General features: G+C 41.2%; 1 protein-coding gene across 1 annotated transcript in view; it reads left to right on the top strand.

Annotated features, from left to right (window-relative positions):
* PDE6A (phosphodiesterase 6A) overlaps positions 1–17,570 on the top strand; it is a 167,849-nt gene that overhangs the window by 92,737 nt on the left and 57,542 nt on the right. Inside the window, exons 2-8 of the mRNA XM_040415694.1 lie at positions 2,921–3,073; positions 8,578–8,667; positions 9,254–9,394; positions 9,751–9,825; positions 11,063–11,127; positions 13,007–13,073; positions 16,103–16,150. Coding sequence (XP_040271628.1) covers positions 2,921–3,073; positions 8,578–8,667; positions 9,254–9,394; positions 9,751–9,825; positions 11,063–11,127; positions 13,007–13,073; positions 16,103–16,150 — 639 coding nt within the window. The remainder of the gene's footprint in view (positions 1–2,920; positions 3,074–8,577; positions 8,668–9,253; positions 9,395–9,750; positions 9,826–11,062; positions 11,128–13,006; positions 13,074–16,102; positions 16,151–17,570) is intronic.

Below are 17,570 nucleotides of genomic sequence, written 5' to 3'. Positions count from 1 at the left end.
TTTGCTTTATACACACTTTGGTGGGTGCTCATGCTTCTTACATGACTGAGGAGACTTTTTAATGACTTTGGTGCTGTGATCACAATAAAGGTGCCATGGTGGTGGTCCTTTCATGTGCAGTGTTCCAGGCTGAAGACCTCCTAAACCCTCTCCACTGCTCTAACTGATGGCTCTAATGTTCAACCAGGAGATTGCCAGAGGGTTGGTTAAAAATGTAAATCAAACATAAAAAAGACAGATGTGTTATTGGAAAACCAAACACAATGCAATATTGCTATATTGATGTCTTATCTTCCGGATAGGTTATCAATATCAGATCGGCGAGGGCCCAATTGCCAGCACCGCTCCCTCTAAACAGCTGTTTAAGGAGAACGCAACGCTTGTCATTGACATTGCAGAAGAGAGCAGGTGTAATTGCAACTTCTCCATCCCTATTCACTTCAATGGGACAACTGCCTCCAAATCAAGTGAATAGGATGGAGTTATCTCATTGAAGTTAATGGGACGGCTGCAATTTACACCTCTGGGACCCCGCCACTGGCTCCCCTTACATCATGACACATGATCACATTATGCAAGGGGATCTGGTCACCTCTACAGCCAGTGATTGGCTATAAGCAGTCAAAATGGATGTTTTTAATGAGAGAGCCCTATGGAGCCAGCATTGGAAAGCAGATACGTAACCTCCCCAATTTTTCACAACCCCTTTAGGGTTATGGCATGGTGGAAGGAAAGGTGTAAGAGGATCAGAAAATCATATCTGTGGCCTTTGACCATTGTATAGTACCCCCACTCAAGGATGGTGCAGTGACTCACTTGGGCTTTGACAAGGTTAACTTTAACAGCAGTGAGGCAATGAGCATACAGGTAACAGTCTCTCAGAGAGGGCACAGTCTTGATGATTGCACAGAGCATTGTGCCAGTGTGCCACAGAGCTTAGTTGTTGCAAAGATATAAATGAGAGGCATGGGGCTCGTCACATAAAGCAACAAAACAGTCTTTATGTGCAGCTTTTCAATACCCACATTACAGTCTTTAGAACCACTTGCAATATCCGGGAAGGTTTCTACTTCCAGAACGAGTGCTCACACCACCAGTCCAAATCAGCAACAGCAGGCTAAAGAAGGTCAGTGGCATAGTGAAAATATATAACTGTCACATCTGATCTCATAGTCACACACCCAATGTATAGCAAAAAGAAATTTAATTTTATTGAGCTATATAATACACAAGACACAAAGCCAATATATAAAAAAAGAATACCAGTAGCACAGGCCCTTGATAAGGCGAAATGTAGCACTGATTAAAAACAGGAACCTGGTATTCTCCCTGGCCTCAGAAACCATTCATGCACACAACCAGGCCAGTGGTTGGCTACAGCCGTCATGTGAATAGAACTGAGATATCGCAGGGACCCAACTGGCGACTCCTGATCCAATGCCATATTTTAAAATCCCAACATTCACTGTAGATATAGGACAGATGTTGGGAAGGGTTTAATATATCCCAGACAACCGCTTCATTGCATTAAACACAGTTGCAACAAACTTAAACTTGACACTGTCAATGGCGTTTGCTGTGTAATTAACGTGGTAATCGTCAAGTTAACATTTAATACATCTGGACGTGGCATACAATGTCATTGGCTGAAGGTTCCACTTGCAATGGTAGAGCTTATTTGGCCAATTTCACACGAATATATTTAGAGTGAGAAATAAGCTTTGTGTGTCATATTTCCATCCTGAATGCTGCTCCTATGACATGCACCCACGGCATTATAATGATTTATAATGCTGTGTGTTCCTGCCCAATCTTAACTGAAATGAAGGGTACTCACATAATGCCATAAGTACAAATTATTAGAGCTGAGGTCAGGCAGGTACACACAGCATTATAAATCATTAAAATGCCATGGGTTCATGTTATAGGAGCAGCAATCAGGACTGGAAATAGAACGTATTTCTTGCACTCGTGTGAAATTGGCCAATGTGACCAAAGGTAATGTTTATATTGATATGACATTAAACTGTCCTTCCAGAATTTGGGTAGCAGCAATGTACTGTCTGAAAATTGCTATTTACTATGTTTTTATTATATGCAATCTTTTCCCTTATGATTTACATAACAACTTTGTTAGATGATTTAAGTACTTACAAACCATTTATTAAAATAACATTAATCAGATTGCGGTGGAGTGTGTGTGGGGGGGGGGGGAGGGGGGGTTCTGAGTTTGCACTTTCTCTATTCTAAACACCTGGGCTTGACTTTAAATTATTTGGTAATATTGTAAGTTATAGTAAAAGAAAAATGGACATCGTCTGCCATCTTCTGGTGTCAAATATTATTGCAATAAGTGTAGCTGTATGCTGGTTTAGTTATTTAGTAAAGAACATTTTAAGGAAGGAAGGACATATGTATGGGAGATATAAATTGACATATTAAGAAAAGAGATAAGCAGTCTTCTACATCACATTGACTACATCAGTGTAGCTCTAAACCTAGTCATGGTTGAATGTTGCTTAGTCAGACAAGACACCTACCAAGGACACCATTAATGGCAAAAATAGGGGTCATTATGTTCTGCTCTATGACTATATCCCTTCAGCAACCATGAATTGATGAATGCTTAAAATAGAAGCAAACCATCCATGTCCACTGCCCTACCAGTTTAGCCTTTCTAGTAATTTTTAGGTAAAATGTAGGCTATAAATGGCTACAGAATATATTCAATGAGTTTTTCACAACCAGAATATATCATCTTGGGTAACGTATGGTAAGTAAATATTGAGCTATTTCATAGCAAGTTCTATAACTTTGTTGAAACTGGGTCATTCCCCTTTCTCAGCTTTTTCCTATTCATGTTTTAGGTTGTGTATGAGGCAAAAAAGTTATATGTTTCATAACATGTCGTTTTCCTTAGGACACCCACTTTTGCAATTTCGTAGATAACCTTACAGAATATGCAACGAAGTCCATATTGGCTGCCCCTGTAATGAATGGAAAAGATGTAGTGGCTGTAATAATGGCTGTTAACAAAAATGATGGTTCCAATTTTACTAGGAAGGATGAAGAGGTGAGGAATATCAATTTTATATATATATATATATATATATATATATATATATATATTAGTGCTTAAAAGTGGAACCCTTCATAATTTGCATAAATATGCATCGGATAAAGATAATCAAATCAAACAAATGAGTCAAAAAGATTATACTTGGTCATTTATTTATTGCGGAAAATGTAATATAACATGTCTGTGAGTGGCAAAATTATGTAAACCTTTAGGATAAGCTAATAATTTGAAGGCGAAATTTGTTTTCAATAAATGGTATGACAATCAGTGGGAGTGGGAGACCTGTTATTTAAAGAACAGAGATCTATCAAAGTCTGATCTTCACAATACATGTTTGTGGAAGTGTATCATGGCATGAACAAAGGAGGATCTCAGAAGAAGAGTTGTTGATGCTCACCAGACTGGAAAAGGTTACAAAACAAAGGCCTTTCTCGCATGGGCAATGTTAATTTACATGAGTCCACCATCAGGAGGACACTGAACAACAATGGTGTGCATGGCAGGATTGCATGAGAAAGCCACTGCTCTCTAAAAAGCACTTTGCTGCCCGGAAGGTGAGAAGCACTGTGTTTGGAGAAAGGAAAACACTGCATTCCAGCATAATATTCTCATCATATCTGTGAAAGACGGTGATGGTGTCATGGTTTGGGCCTGTTTTGCTCATCTGGGCCAGGACGGCTTGCCCTCATTGATAGAACAATGAATTCTAAACAATGAATTCTGACCTTGAAGAGGTTGTCCAGGCTTTTTTTAATTGATGATCCTCAGGATAGGTCATCAATATCGGATTGGTGGGGGTCCGACACCAGGCACTCCCACCGATCAGCTGTACGAGGAGACGGCGCGTAGTGCGCAAGTGCCGTCTCCCTTCTCTCTTCCTGTCCGCTGCTGCAGTCCCATGGCGTATCAGAGTGTCGGACCCCCACCGATCTGATATTGATGACCTATCCTGAGGATAGGTCATCAATATTAAAAAAGCCCGGAGAACCCCTTTAATCCAATAGAAATATTGTGGAAGGACCTGAAACAAGCAGTTCATGAGAGAAAACTCACCACACCGCAACTCACCACAGTTGAAGCTGTTTTACACAGAGGAATGGGCTATACCTCCTCCAAGCTGCTGTGTAGGACTAATCAACTATTACCAGAAACAATTAGTTGCAGTTATTGCTGCACAAAGTTCAAATTTGACACTCACAGATATGTGATATTGGATCATTTCCTCCAAAACTTATTTAGCAAGTCAAATATGTTTGATTTATTTGTTTGATTTTGTTACTTTTATCTACTTTTAGAACTTGTGTGAAAATCTGATGTTATTTTATGTTGAATTTATGCAGAAATATAGAAAATTCTCAAACAGCACTGTATATACATACATACACACATATATACACACATACACATATATACACACATATACACACATATATACATACATATATACATACATATATATATATATATATATACATACATACATATACACATACATATTTACACACACATATATACGTATTGTGGGGGATTAGCTCTTCTCCGGGGGTCATTCTCACAGGTTACTTCACCAGACACGGATATAATGTCCAAACAGTGCATTTATTGTGCAACACCAGCAACAACAAAATGACAAAATAATAAACACTTGCCCGGCTAGGCTCTAACTAACACAGTTTCCTGACTCACCTGAGTTACAGTTCACCCCCTGTGAACTCGTGCGGCTTTCTAAGCCAATGTCCCACAGCCTCCTGGCTTTACAGAGCACAGTACGCCCCACTGTCTCCAGTCCAGTGTCTCTTGGGTAATCGTGGTCTCTCAACCCTTCTGGCGTGGACCACACAGAGCCTCCAGGCCTCTGTCCACAGGCAACACACTCCCCCCTTTCTGACACCCTGGGAGGTGCCTTATGCCAGCCTGATTACTTCCAGCTGGTCTCATCTGTGGTGAAATAGGGGTGTGGACCGAACTATCCACCCCTTCCTTGCCTCTAACCTGAGTGAGACCTGTCACTGTCTCACAGTATATACACACATATATACATACATATATATACATACATATATACATACATACATATACACACATATATACACACATATATGCACACATATATACACATATATTTACACACATATATACACACATATACACATACAGTACAGACCAAAAGTTTGGACACACCTTCTCATTCAAAGAGTTTTCTTTATATTCATGACTATGAAAATTGTAGATTCACACTGAAGGTATCAAAACTATGAATTAACACATAACCAACAAAACCTTCAACTGGGGAAAGCAGTGTACTTTATACTTAGCCCAAGCGAGAGAAAATCAAATTTCAGATGAGAGTGCTCACTCCGTAAAACACGCTCCATGTGAGAGCGTGAATTCCCATAGTGTACTCTGCCTTTTTGACCAGGCGACATGGCATTATAAAGATTTATAATGCCGTATATCTCTGCATGGCATCATCTGTAATTATTTGTACTGACATACTGCCATGTCAGTGGAAAACATTACAGTTGAGGTTGGACAGAGACACGCAGAATTATAAATCATTATAATGCTGTGTGGTACAGTCAAAGACTGAGACCATGTGCTCCCACACGGAGTGTGTTTCACGCAGTGATTCACTCTTGTCTCAAACTGGCCCAAGGCAGTGTAGGAAAAACTCAGTCTTCAGAAGTATAATCTAGAGCTGCAAGCCATAGGGGTGTATTTTCAGCTCATGCTTCCCTAGGCACACAAACTGAATACACCCCATTATACCCACTTTCAGACATTCTGAATTACACATGGATTTTGTGCCAAAATTCAGATCAAATCCAGTGTCAGTCTGTACCATATACATATGAATGGGCTTTCCCATATTCAAACACTGCAACTGAAATTTGAGAGTCTGCCTTGAACTTTTGCCATAGAAATATGCTACTGCATCCACTGCATATGCTACCTGCAAAGTTTGGAATTTTGCTGTATCAATTCCAACCTGTGTGGATTCACTGAAACACTAAATGCAGACATGGCAGGATTGCCGCAGATTTGAGGTACAGTACCTAGGGCCCATGGTTCTGGTTATTGGTTCTGCTCCATCACTTTCCATGTCACCTATGCTATCCCCTATCACCCAGTGTTCACCCCCTGTTATGACCCATGTAGAAGATACAAAATGGCATCAGTATATCCTTGAATATAGCTTGATGTACTTTCCCCAAAAAATGCCATGTTTAAGCAAAAAATGGATATACAGTATATTAATAAAACAAGCATAGCAAATGTGAACATACACTAGTGCTGATGATAATTTGTATCTTCTGCTTGAAGTGGACAGGACTAGTCAGTCATGACGTTCTGGTTCATTCCTATCTGAAGCTGTTAAAGGGAACCTGTCACCTCCAAAAACCATCCCAAGCCGCCAGCATCCCTGAAGGCAGATGAAGCAAAAGCTCAGAAAAAGTTTTTTTTATCCCCTGCCCGCGTGATTTTCAAGTCATGCTTGAAGTCAAGGGGGCAGTGGCCTCCTTGCTTCAAGTCAAGGTAACTGTGCCCCCTTCCCTGCCCCTTTGCCTGTGACTGACAGCAGGCTGTTTGGCAAAGGCAGCCGAACTCTCGTGCATAAGCTCTGTCAGTCACAGCGAAGGGGCAGGGATGGTGGCCCCCTTGACTTCAAGCATGACTAGAAAATCACGCGGGCAAGGGATAAAAGAACGTTTTCTGAGCTTTTGCTTCATCTGCCTTCAGGAATAAAACGATCGTTGGAAACCTGCTGCTGGCTACTCTCAGGTACTGCTGGCGGCTTGGGATGGTTTTTGGAGGTGACAAGTTCCATTTAAGGCTGAATGGTGCAGTTCAGAATCTGCTAGTGATTGGATTCCCTGTTACCCCTGTTATACTCTGTCACCCTATGTCATCTCTTGTTATACCCTATGCAAACCCTTGTTATACACTGTCCCTGTATGCCATCCTCTAATAAACCCTACCTCCTAGTCAGCCTTTGTTATCTCCTATAAATAGCAGTCTCTTCACAGTTTAGGTATGTGCAGCATGGGTAGCAATAGTGGCTCCCCATCCTGAAAAGCTGAGACAGCCAGTTCCCAAGGGGAGCAAGGAACATGCTGTGTTGGCCGAGCACAGAGAGAGAAAGCAAGGCTAGAAGCTGCCGAGGACTCTATTTCCAGCCCGTCATTCATGTTTTGCTTAAGTCCGCTTGACCACCCATCATATGCCACATGTATAGTTGGCTTTATTAGTGATAAACATTTTTGTAAGTAGCAGGCCAACATGAGAGGCTCGGTGTTTGGGTTTGTCTTAAAGCCACAGTGCCGGCAGCATCTATTAAAAAAATGTAAAAAAGATGCAAAAAGGTCACTCATTTATACATTTATATGCCACCCCCTAAACACTGCTGCGCTTCCCTTGGCCCTGGCAAGGCAAACTCAGCATTGTTATTGTCACGGATGGTGTACAGGAAACAAGACAATGCAATACAATAATGACTCACTGGATCCACAACTAAGGAACAAAAGGGAGACCCCTACATGAGACCTGCCACTCTCCCTAATTGCTCAGCCTATGCGAACACCCCAAAGGTGGATGGGCGCATATCCACGTACCTCGGCTATCTAATACCTGAAGACCCTACAATAGTGAGGGGACACGACCACCGGCTCCCTACACTAGACACGGAGGGAGTCAGGGTCACCTGAAAATCCAGCAGACAGAAAATCACAAATAAAGGAACAGCACTTATCTTGCAGAGGACTGGGAAATAGAAACAGCAAGCACACACACTCCAGGAAGTTGTATAAGCTGCAACCTAATGCATCATGGGGAGGAACTTAAAGGGAAGCAATCAGTCCAACTGCATGACAGCTGAGATAGACTAACGAGATGAGGAACTTAACCAAAACAAAGAAACTCAAGGAGGAGGATCTGGAAAGCTCCTGTCAGAGCTTCTCAACTGTCTGGTTGTGACAGTTATGCTATGATATTGGAAGAGATATAGGACACCTATCATTGTTTTGCACTATCCCAGTGCACCAGTCAGTAGGAGACATAAGTTGATAGGTAAAGTACACTCTCCCCCACAAATTCACTTTGCTGGGAAATACCTGCACGTACCATATCTGACAGGGTGAAATTGCAGAAATCTACAGCATAGAGGTGGCATAGCCATGCAACTGAAGCCTAAATAGGAAACAATAAAAAATATTAGAATATAGAATATTAATTATAGAATATTATATTTTTGGCTGAGAGCCATGAACTAGACTGGACCAGTCCATTTAGATCAGGGTACAAAAAAAACTATGTAATCATGTCGACTAGTAAGCTAAGACATCCACATTTGTTGCTATCAGTAACCTTTGCAAATAGTTTTATGGGTAATCCAACTATATATCAAGTGAGATAAGAAAAACAAATATATCATAAAATATAACATAATTGTTTTCTTTAAAGTAGGATTTATTATGTACATCTTATATATTTTTTTTCAGATTTTCCTTAAGTACCTCAACTTTGCCAACTTGATACTCAAGGTGTATCATCTATCATACCTTCACAACTGTGAAACTAGAAGGGGCCAGGTATGTAAATATAAGATCAATGCAATGCATTGAGTGCCTTAAGAAGAAATAAAGTATTTGGTATGTAATAAAAAAAAGATATAAAAACCCCTTTTGACCTAAAATTTGTTGCCCCTTCTCCGGCAGACTTAATACAGCTTTTTTATTGGGCTGCATGTAATACTAGATTTCAACTGCAGTGTCTGAAGAGAAACTTGTCAACATTGGTGTATGGAAACAACCAATGGGGTATGTAGCATAGAGGCAAACCATGCAACTGCTATGGCACTTGAGGATGGGGAGAAACGAGTGCTGAATTCACCTTGCTTCCCGATATGAAACCATGGCATTTTCCTCTAGCTGCCTCTAGGGGGTAGCTTGCTGCATAGAGATTTTACTGCTGCCATTATGCATGCCATAAAGTGGGTGTACATTTTTTTATTATTAAAAAATTCATCTTCAATTAAAATTAATGTAAATTCTGAAGAAATCTCTCGGAAAGGAAGGTCCTTACTAAGTTTTGCCATGATACCCTAAGATATCTGCATATGCCCCTCGAAAAGTAGCTCAAAATCTAAGCTTTTCCCCTTTTTTCTCTTTTCTATAGATACTGTTGTGGTCAGCCAACAAGGTTTTTGAAGAGCTTACTGACATTGAGAGACAGTTTCACAAAGCCCTTTATACAGTCCGAGCCTTCCTTAACTGTGATAGATACTCCGTGGGACTTCTTGACATGACAAAGACAAAGGTGTTTTTTGAGTGATACACAATTGTGTAGCTTCATGTATAATTTTACTATTTTTGTACAAATGACTGAGCAGTTTCATATTAAAATTATTTATTAAAATATATATAATCTAAATACAATAGAAAAGTAACATCTATTCTGCATAAATCAATAAGGTACAGAGGTATGCAGCCAATGCATTCTTATTTACAGTATGTCTGGATACAGTCTTTTACCGCATATTAACACAAAAAACTTCAGTATGTGAATTTTTGGGATAAAATTTGTCAGACATCATGTATGATAATCATTTTAGTATTTGCCAATATATGTGGGTCACCCATAACAACCTTGCTAATACTATGCTCTTTCTGCAGGAATTTTTTGATCAATGGCCAGTGCTTATGGGTGAAGTGCCGCCATATTCAGGACCAAGGACACCGGATGGGAGAGTATGGCATCAGATTTACATTTTGTACCTTCCTATTGTAAATGCTTTCTCCCTAACCTTCAGTGTCGCCCTGATCTTCTATAGTTGTAAACCCCATATATACAGAATATGAAAACAATTATTGTTTAGTCAGTGTCAAAGTTACAATATACTGTAGTGTGTAGAAGTAGAGTAGTAATAGTAGTAGTAGGAGCAGATTAATGAAGACAACTTTTTAGATAAAGACATTTATAAGATGTAATATTCATGGTAAAATAGTGGGTGAACTTGTGATTACCCCCACAATATAGAGTGCATTCATGGTAATTGATATAACTGGACATCCGCCCTCTGACATTTCCTGGAAATTAGATGGTGCCAATAAGATCTATTAGGCTTCTTTCAGATTTGCAGTACAGCCTTCCAGCAGGCTGTTCCGGCATTAAATCAGCCTGATAAATAGCGTTTTTTGCTTTTTTTCTGGCCGAACCCCAGCATATTTCAACTGTGCCGCAAATGTGAAAGCTATGAAGCCCCTTGGATCCTCAAAGAGGTGAGGAAGAAGTATATACACCAGTTCACCCCACTACCTCCTCCTAAATACTTTGGTGCCTGTTAAATCGGTTGTGTTTAGCCCACTAATTCAATTGACATCCTGCAAACACATGAAAGGGTTTGTCTTTTCTGGGAACAGTTTATCACAAGGGATTTCAACTTGCCATGATCAGCTGATTGCCAGTCTGGTTTGATTTCAAAAAGTGATTTTCCCTTTTTGAAAACCCCCTTTTGTTCCCTATTTGAAAAAAATACCTGATTTCAAACTGGAAAAAAAATGACAAGTTTTGGACATAACCAATTAGTAGTGCTTGCTGCATCCTCTTCAAACAACTAATCAGTGGGGATCCAGGGAGTTGGACCCTCCACCGATCAGATACTGACGACTTATCCTGAGCATAGGTCATCAATATATACTGGCTTAACAACCCCTTTTAAGTTAGCTTGGCTTGTGTAACACAGTCACTTTCCCACCCACTTTGCAAAACTAGATGAGCGGTGAAAAATGCAAAAAGTCACAAAAAGTGTGCAAATAAAGCCCAAAAAGATACAAATATCTATTTTGTGACTTTTTGAAGCCAGGATTCTGGAGTGTAGAGCCCTCTACAATAGCTATTTCTGTCAAAATGCTATTTGGAAGATTACGATTAAAAGTGGTTTTCATTCTTCAACAAAATTTTAATCATTTGCTTTCTGTTTGCCAGGAAATATCATTTTATAAAGTGATCGACTACATATTGCATGGAAAAGAAGAAATTAAAGTTATTCCGTAAGTTTTAATGAGATAAGCATTACTTTATTTTACAATGACTAGTTTTACAGCACAGCAATATGTTTCACTTGACAACTCCATGCATTAAGTATTAATATTATAATCTAAAATATTACTACTCAACCCTACTGTATAATTTAACAGGGAATGGTATTCAAGAAGGAAGTCACTTTGCCAATACTCTGTCTCTCATTTTATGGTTGCTCCATTGAACAAAAGCATCACTTTCCTTTTGTTGCAAAGCCATACACAAATATCATATCTTTTGAATGACAGAAGCAGAACTTGATAGAGATAGATAATCAAAAGCATGCAGGACCCATTTTAGGAAGATTGCTTAACCCTGTGTATGTAGGGACTTACATGTGCTTTTTCTTACATCTCAACCTACATGTAGTTCCTGTTGATCTCATAAACACTACAGCTATGCACATTCGATCACAAACAGGAGTTTCAATTAGTTAACTACTCAGTACATAAGAATTGACATAGATGACAATTTGGCCATAAAGGAATGGATAAAGAATACAATACTCTATATTAAAACAAAAAACAAAGATCAGAAATAGAGTCATAGTTGGGGGGCGGGCTAAAAACACATCATTCACCTGAGTGAGCTCCCAACCCAGGTAATACCATACCATGATAGAAGCAGGGCTTGATACTTCCAATACCCCAATCTTAAGGACAGGGAGTGTGCAAACTCTTACGAGCAAAGGTTGTGGAACCACTCTGTTAACTAACCGGTTTGAAGTTTGGCTAATACAGAGGGTGTTGTCCTGGCAGTCCTCTGGTTTTCACCTTTTAACCCGTACACAGGGATATGGACTTCGCTGCAGGCAGGCCTCCAGGCCGTTACCTTTTGGAATAGCCCCAGTGTAGTTGGCAGCTGACACATAGGTGTTAGAGACTACAGTGCAAAGCACCAGAGACATAGGCAAAGCACACAGACAGAACGGAACTAGGTGGAGAACAGTCTGGCAGAATACATGACTTCAAGGCAAACACAGGCTGAGCCAGACAAGGTCAGGCAGAGTACATACTAATCCATGGAACAGACACAGGGAAATGGCAGACGGAACAAGGTCAGAATTCAGACACAGATTGAACCTGAACATATCCAAACACAATCCGAAGAGAGCAGGGAGACAGATATAAGCTGCAATACTGAATAAGCAGACAGAATCAGAACAGACCCAAACAGAAATTGTTGCACAACCACGATCACACAGCTCAGAAAATATATAGCAGGGAAAATGAACACATCAGTCAGACAGCCCAATGTGTTGGCGTTACTGTGCCGCCTGTAGCAAGATTCTAAACTTCCTATAGGACAAAGGCCTGAGGGCCTGCGGCATACAAGACGAAGAATGTTAGGGCAGGGAGGCTATGACTCCCTACTCTGTCTGAGGGTTCAACTGTATTGATGTCCTGGGGATGCCAAAACATTTGAGAGAAGTGCTGACCTTGGTGAGCAAGGTGGGCACTCCACCACCTGCAAACTGCCGCCATGCCCCCACCTGTAGAATCTTTCCATCTGTAGCAATTTTAGGCAGGAGCACTTGAGAAGGAAGATGTGAGGCAGAATTATTGATACCTTAGTGCTGGTAAAGAGTCCAGTGGATGACAAGTGAATTTTTACCCATAAGCATAACAATAAAGTATATATGAACAGACTGAAATTTGGATATCAAGAGAAGACCAAGTCCGCAAGTTTTCAGGAAAAATAGCTAAATTATCAGCATGATTGTGAGCATGACAAGGAGAAGCTTGAAATTACACAAAGCGCAGACATTCTTAAGAAAGCCATTATGCTGATAATGCCAAGTCCTACTCTCCACAACAACACTAAGGTTTAATAATATGTTTTTAACAGGAACCCACCTGCAGATCATTGGGCCTTGGCTAGTAAACTTCCTACATACGTTGCAGAAAATGGTCTTGTAAGTATAATATACATTAAACATATATTAGTAAAGGGGTTTTGCCATAAACAACATTTATCCTCTATACATAGAATAGATAAAGGTGATGTAACGGTCGCGTACACACACACACAGGGGGGAGGGAAGTGACCACTGCGCTCCACCCTTACCCCTGGCCCTGCCTACTTGCCTCGCGAGTCCTAATGACAGGGGACAACTGGACGGCAATCCCTAACTTGGAGTAAGTGCAGGGATGACAGACAGACAAACAACAGGACGTGAACGGACCGAGTCAATACCAGGAAAGCTGCAAAGTACAAATGGAGCAAGCAGAGAATTGTCAGGAGAAGTCGGGGTCATAAATACCAGGAGAGCAGAGAAGTACAAGAGGAGTCCTAAGAGAGTAGTCAGGTGGGAGCCGAGGTCACAATACCAGGACGGATGCGCAGTACAGGAGGATCAGGCAAAAGGATGGTCAAGGAACAGGATCAGGTAAGTATTCAGCAGTCCAACAAATAGCCAGGAACCTAGAAATTAACAGGCAACCTGTAGCCAGCAGGCTGCCTGTATTTATAGTGGGGAGTGAGGGTCATGTGACGTGGCCAGCGTCACATGACCGACAGACCAACCAGTCGAGCACCGAGTGATCAGCTCGGCGCTCAAGGCAGACTTAGGAGCAAGGAGCCACCCAGCTAATAAAGCCGCCCTGGGAATGAGGTCAAACACAGAGCCTCATTCCAAAAGCTAAGCAACAGTTCTGCGGGCAATGGGGGACCGAGTGCACCTTCGGAACCCCGTGACAGGTGATAAATGCATGACTGCGGGGATGGGGGGTGGGGCAACCACTGGGGCCCCTACTAATCACAAGTACCACCTGTCCTACCACTAAGGACATATTTTACTTGCTAGATGAATACTACATTCAATGCTACCAAACATACAGGACTATCCAGCACCACATACCTTTTACATCCAGTGCCTCACAAGTGATGTTTCCTCTGATGTAGATGTTCTCTTTCCCAACATTCTCTATTCCGCTCATTATACCTTTTTCTAGCTGCTTCTCATCTCTGCAGAGTTTGCCAAACAGACATCTTACAAAATAACAGTACCATACATATAGCTCCAACATAGTAATACAAAAGTCCCACCAATAGTTATAATTTTCTCCCAGAGTTCCCTCATTAGTAATCAGTTCCCTCTACAATGCCCCAAATAATGATACTGTTCCCCAAGAGTGGGCCCTTAGTAGTAGTGCCCACCATAGTGTGTCCAATAGTACTGCCCACTATAGTGCACCCATTAGTAATAAGGTGTCTCTATAGTTCCCCCGGTAGAAATGAGGCCCCCTATACAGTGCCCAGTGGTAATAAGGCCCCTTCATAGTATGCACAGTAAAGACCCATCTAAAGCCCTTAGTAGTAATAAGGCCCCATGTAGTGCCCTCCACTAGTTAGTGACCCAGTAGTTATGCAGACCCTGACTCCCATAGTGCCCCAATAATTATAGAGCACCTGACTCCTATAGCACTCCAGTAATTATACAGCCCCTATAGTGCCCAAGTAGTTATGTAGCCCCTGACCTCTATAGTGCCCAAGTAGTTATGTAGCCCCTGACCTCTATAGTGCCCAAGTAGTTATGTAGCCCCTGACCTCTATAGTGCCCTAGTAGTTATGCAGCCCCTGACCTCTATAGTGCCCTAGTAGTTATGCAGCCCCTGACCTCTATAGTGCCCTAGTAGTTATGTAGCCCCTGACGCCTATAGCACCCCAGTAGTTATGTATTGCCTGACCCCTATAACACTCCCGTAGTTATGCAGCCCCTGATCCCAATAGGACCACAGTAGTTATGCAGTCTGAACCTTATAGGGCCCCATTAGTCATGGAGCCCCTATCCCCTATAGCACCCCAGTAGTTATGCAGCCTGATCTCTATAGCGCTCCAATAGCCATGCAGACATAGTGACAAAAAAATAAAATACCTAATTCCCGTCCACACTGCCGTCATCTGTGAAGGCACAGAGATTGCTTCCTGCTGCAGCATATGTCCCGGCTCAGGCGGCTCGATCAGGTCATTGCGCCACGATACATCCTCTAATAGGCTTCAGGCCTAGTGACCTGTGGCCTATTAATGTGAACAGGGGGGCAAGGAGCTTTTGGGTCATGCAGTATTCAACTATATTGCCGTCTTGAGGACAAATGTGCTGTACTGCCGCCACAGTCGCAATGTTTGGGGCTGAGGGCAAAACATTCCACCATACGAAAAAGTAGAGTGGTCAGCACCACACACTGACACCATCGAAGTCCAGTAATCCCATAGAAATGAGCCACAGCACCATTCACACAAGGGACTCGGGGACCCCAGTTCTCATGATTTGTGCGAGGCTCCCTGTGATCATACACATATCATCTCTACCTAGGATAGGGGATAAATGCTGTTAGTTTGAAAACTCTTTTAATACATCTACCAGCTGAACAGAATACAAAAAAATCTAATAATTTAATACATTTTTTAAGCACTAAAAAAGACACTACACAAGCAACAGATGCCACTAAGAATTAAAACTGCCCTGGCCTCTAAGCTTCTCCATCAGAGGGCAACATAGGGTAGAGGGAAAGTTACTAAGTCTGACTTTCTTCCTATGAGTGTGCATACAGCACGCAGAAAAGGTATCTGACAGATCTACTGGTTGTATTCATGTATTTTGTTGTATACAAATGAATAGCATAGAATTAATAGAGTATCATCTGCCAAATTATAGGGCAGCTTCGAAAAAAGAGTCTCCCACTCTGGAGCCCCCATGGCATCAGTACATCCGTTCATGAAATGGACAAGTGTGTAATGCATCATATCCCCTGTGGTGGCACTGCAGCAGAATACTTCAATTGTCAGAAGACCTTTCTCATAAAAGGGGATTGTCCAGAACATACAAGCCTATAAACTGTTTCATTTCAGATTAGTTAGAGAGCTGCTCATCTAATAACAGTCATATGTTATTGTTACAGTTTCCAAATCTGTAAACTGAAAACTGAATTTTGCTTCTTTCAGATTTGCAATATTATGAACACATCTGCTGATGATTATTTTGAGTTTCAGGTAAATATATTCAGGAGATACACAGGTATAACCAAGTGCAGAGGTAAAGACACTTAAAACTAAAAGATAATAAAGAAAACTTAAAGACATGCGTACATATAAAACTGGAAATAGATGGATAGATAGATGCGAGATAGACAGAAGATAGATTGATAGATAGATACTAGACAGATATGAGATAGATAGATAGATAGATAGATAGATAGATAGATAGATAGATAGATAGATAGATAGATAGATAGATATTAGACAGATATGAGATAGATAGATAGATAGATAGATAGATAGATAGATAGATAGATAGATAGATAGATAGGAGATGGATAGATAGATAGATAGATAGATAGATAGGAGATGGATAGATAGATAGATAGATAGATAGATAGATAGATAGACAGATAGATAATTTATGGTTAGATAGATAGATAGACAGATAGATAATTTATGGTTTGATAGATAGATAGATAAATAGATAGATAGATATGAGATAGATGATAGATAGATAGATAGATAGATAGATAGATAGATAGATAGATAGATAGATAGATAGATAGATAGACAATAGATAGATGCACTCTGTGCAGAACACTGACTGGACCAAACTGCTAGAATATGGCCACCAGTCTATAATCCAGCTTGTCCTACACAGGGCAGCTCATTACAAGGTATACGGACAAAAAATGACAGCTCTTATTGTCAGCAGCTGGAACATTCAGGGCCTGAACGCTTCAGCCTTCGGATGTAAGACGCACGATCCAGACTTTACCCAAAGACTAAAAAACACTGACATACAGATCCTCCTAGAAACATGGACTAAAACAGAGAATAAATCCTTGGTGCCCACCGGATACAGGGATATCTGTGTCCCTGCTCTAAAAAACAAAAGCGTCAAGCTGGGCCGGAGCTCAGGAGGAATATTAGTCTGGTATAAAGAGGAGCTCCATGAGCAGATCAGACCAGTAAAGAGAGGAGACAACCACATCTGAGTAAGGATAGCCGCTCCATCCTCACCTCTCCGGCTGACGTCTACCTCTGTGCAGCATACATAGCCCCACCAGAGTCTCCATACTTCAATCCCGACAGCTTTGAGATCCTACAGAGGGAAGCTGCCCATTTTCAGGCCCTGGGCAATGTTCTCATCTTTGGAGACCTCAATGCAAGAACAGGGAGGGAGAGAGACTACCTGACAACTGACGGAAATGTCTATATATTCGGAGCAGACACTGACTGTGACAGCTCGGTGCACACCGAGAGGAACAGATATGACAGCACAGTAAACAAAAGTGGCAGAACATTGCTGAACTTATGTCGAAGCCTCGGACTTCATATTCTCAATGGCCGCACCAAGGGAGACACTCTTGGTAGATATACCCTAAACTCCCATGTAGGTAGACTATACCATTACAGATATGGACCTCAA

The sequence above is a fragment of the Bufo bufo genome, chromosome 1, assembly GCF_905171765.1.
Source record: "Bufo bufo chromosome 1, aBufBuf1.1, whole genome shotgun sequence".
NCBI lineage: Eukaryota > Metazoa > Chordata > Amphibia > Anura > Bufonidae > Bufo > Bufo bufo.
The sequence above is the reverse complement of the archived record's forward strand: the minus strand, read 5'-3'. Positions and strand labels throughout refer to the sequence as shown.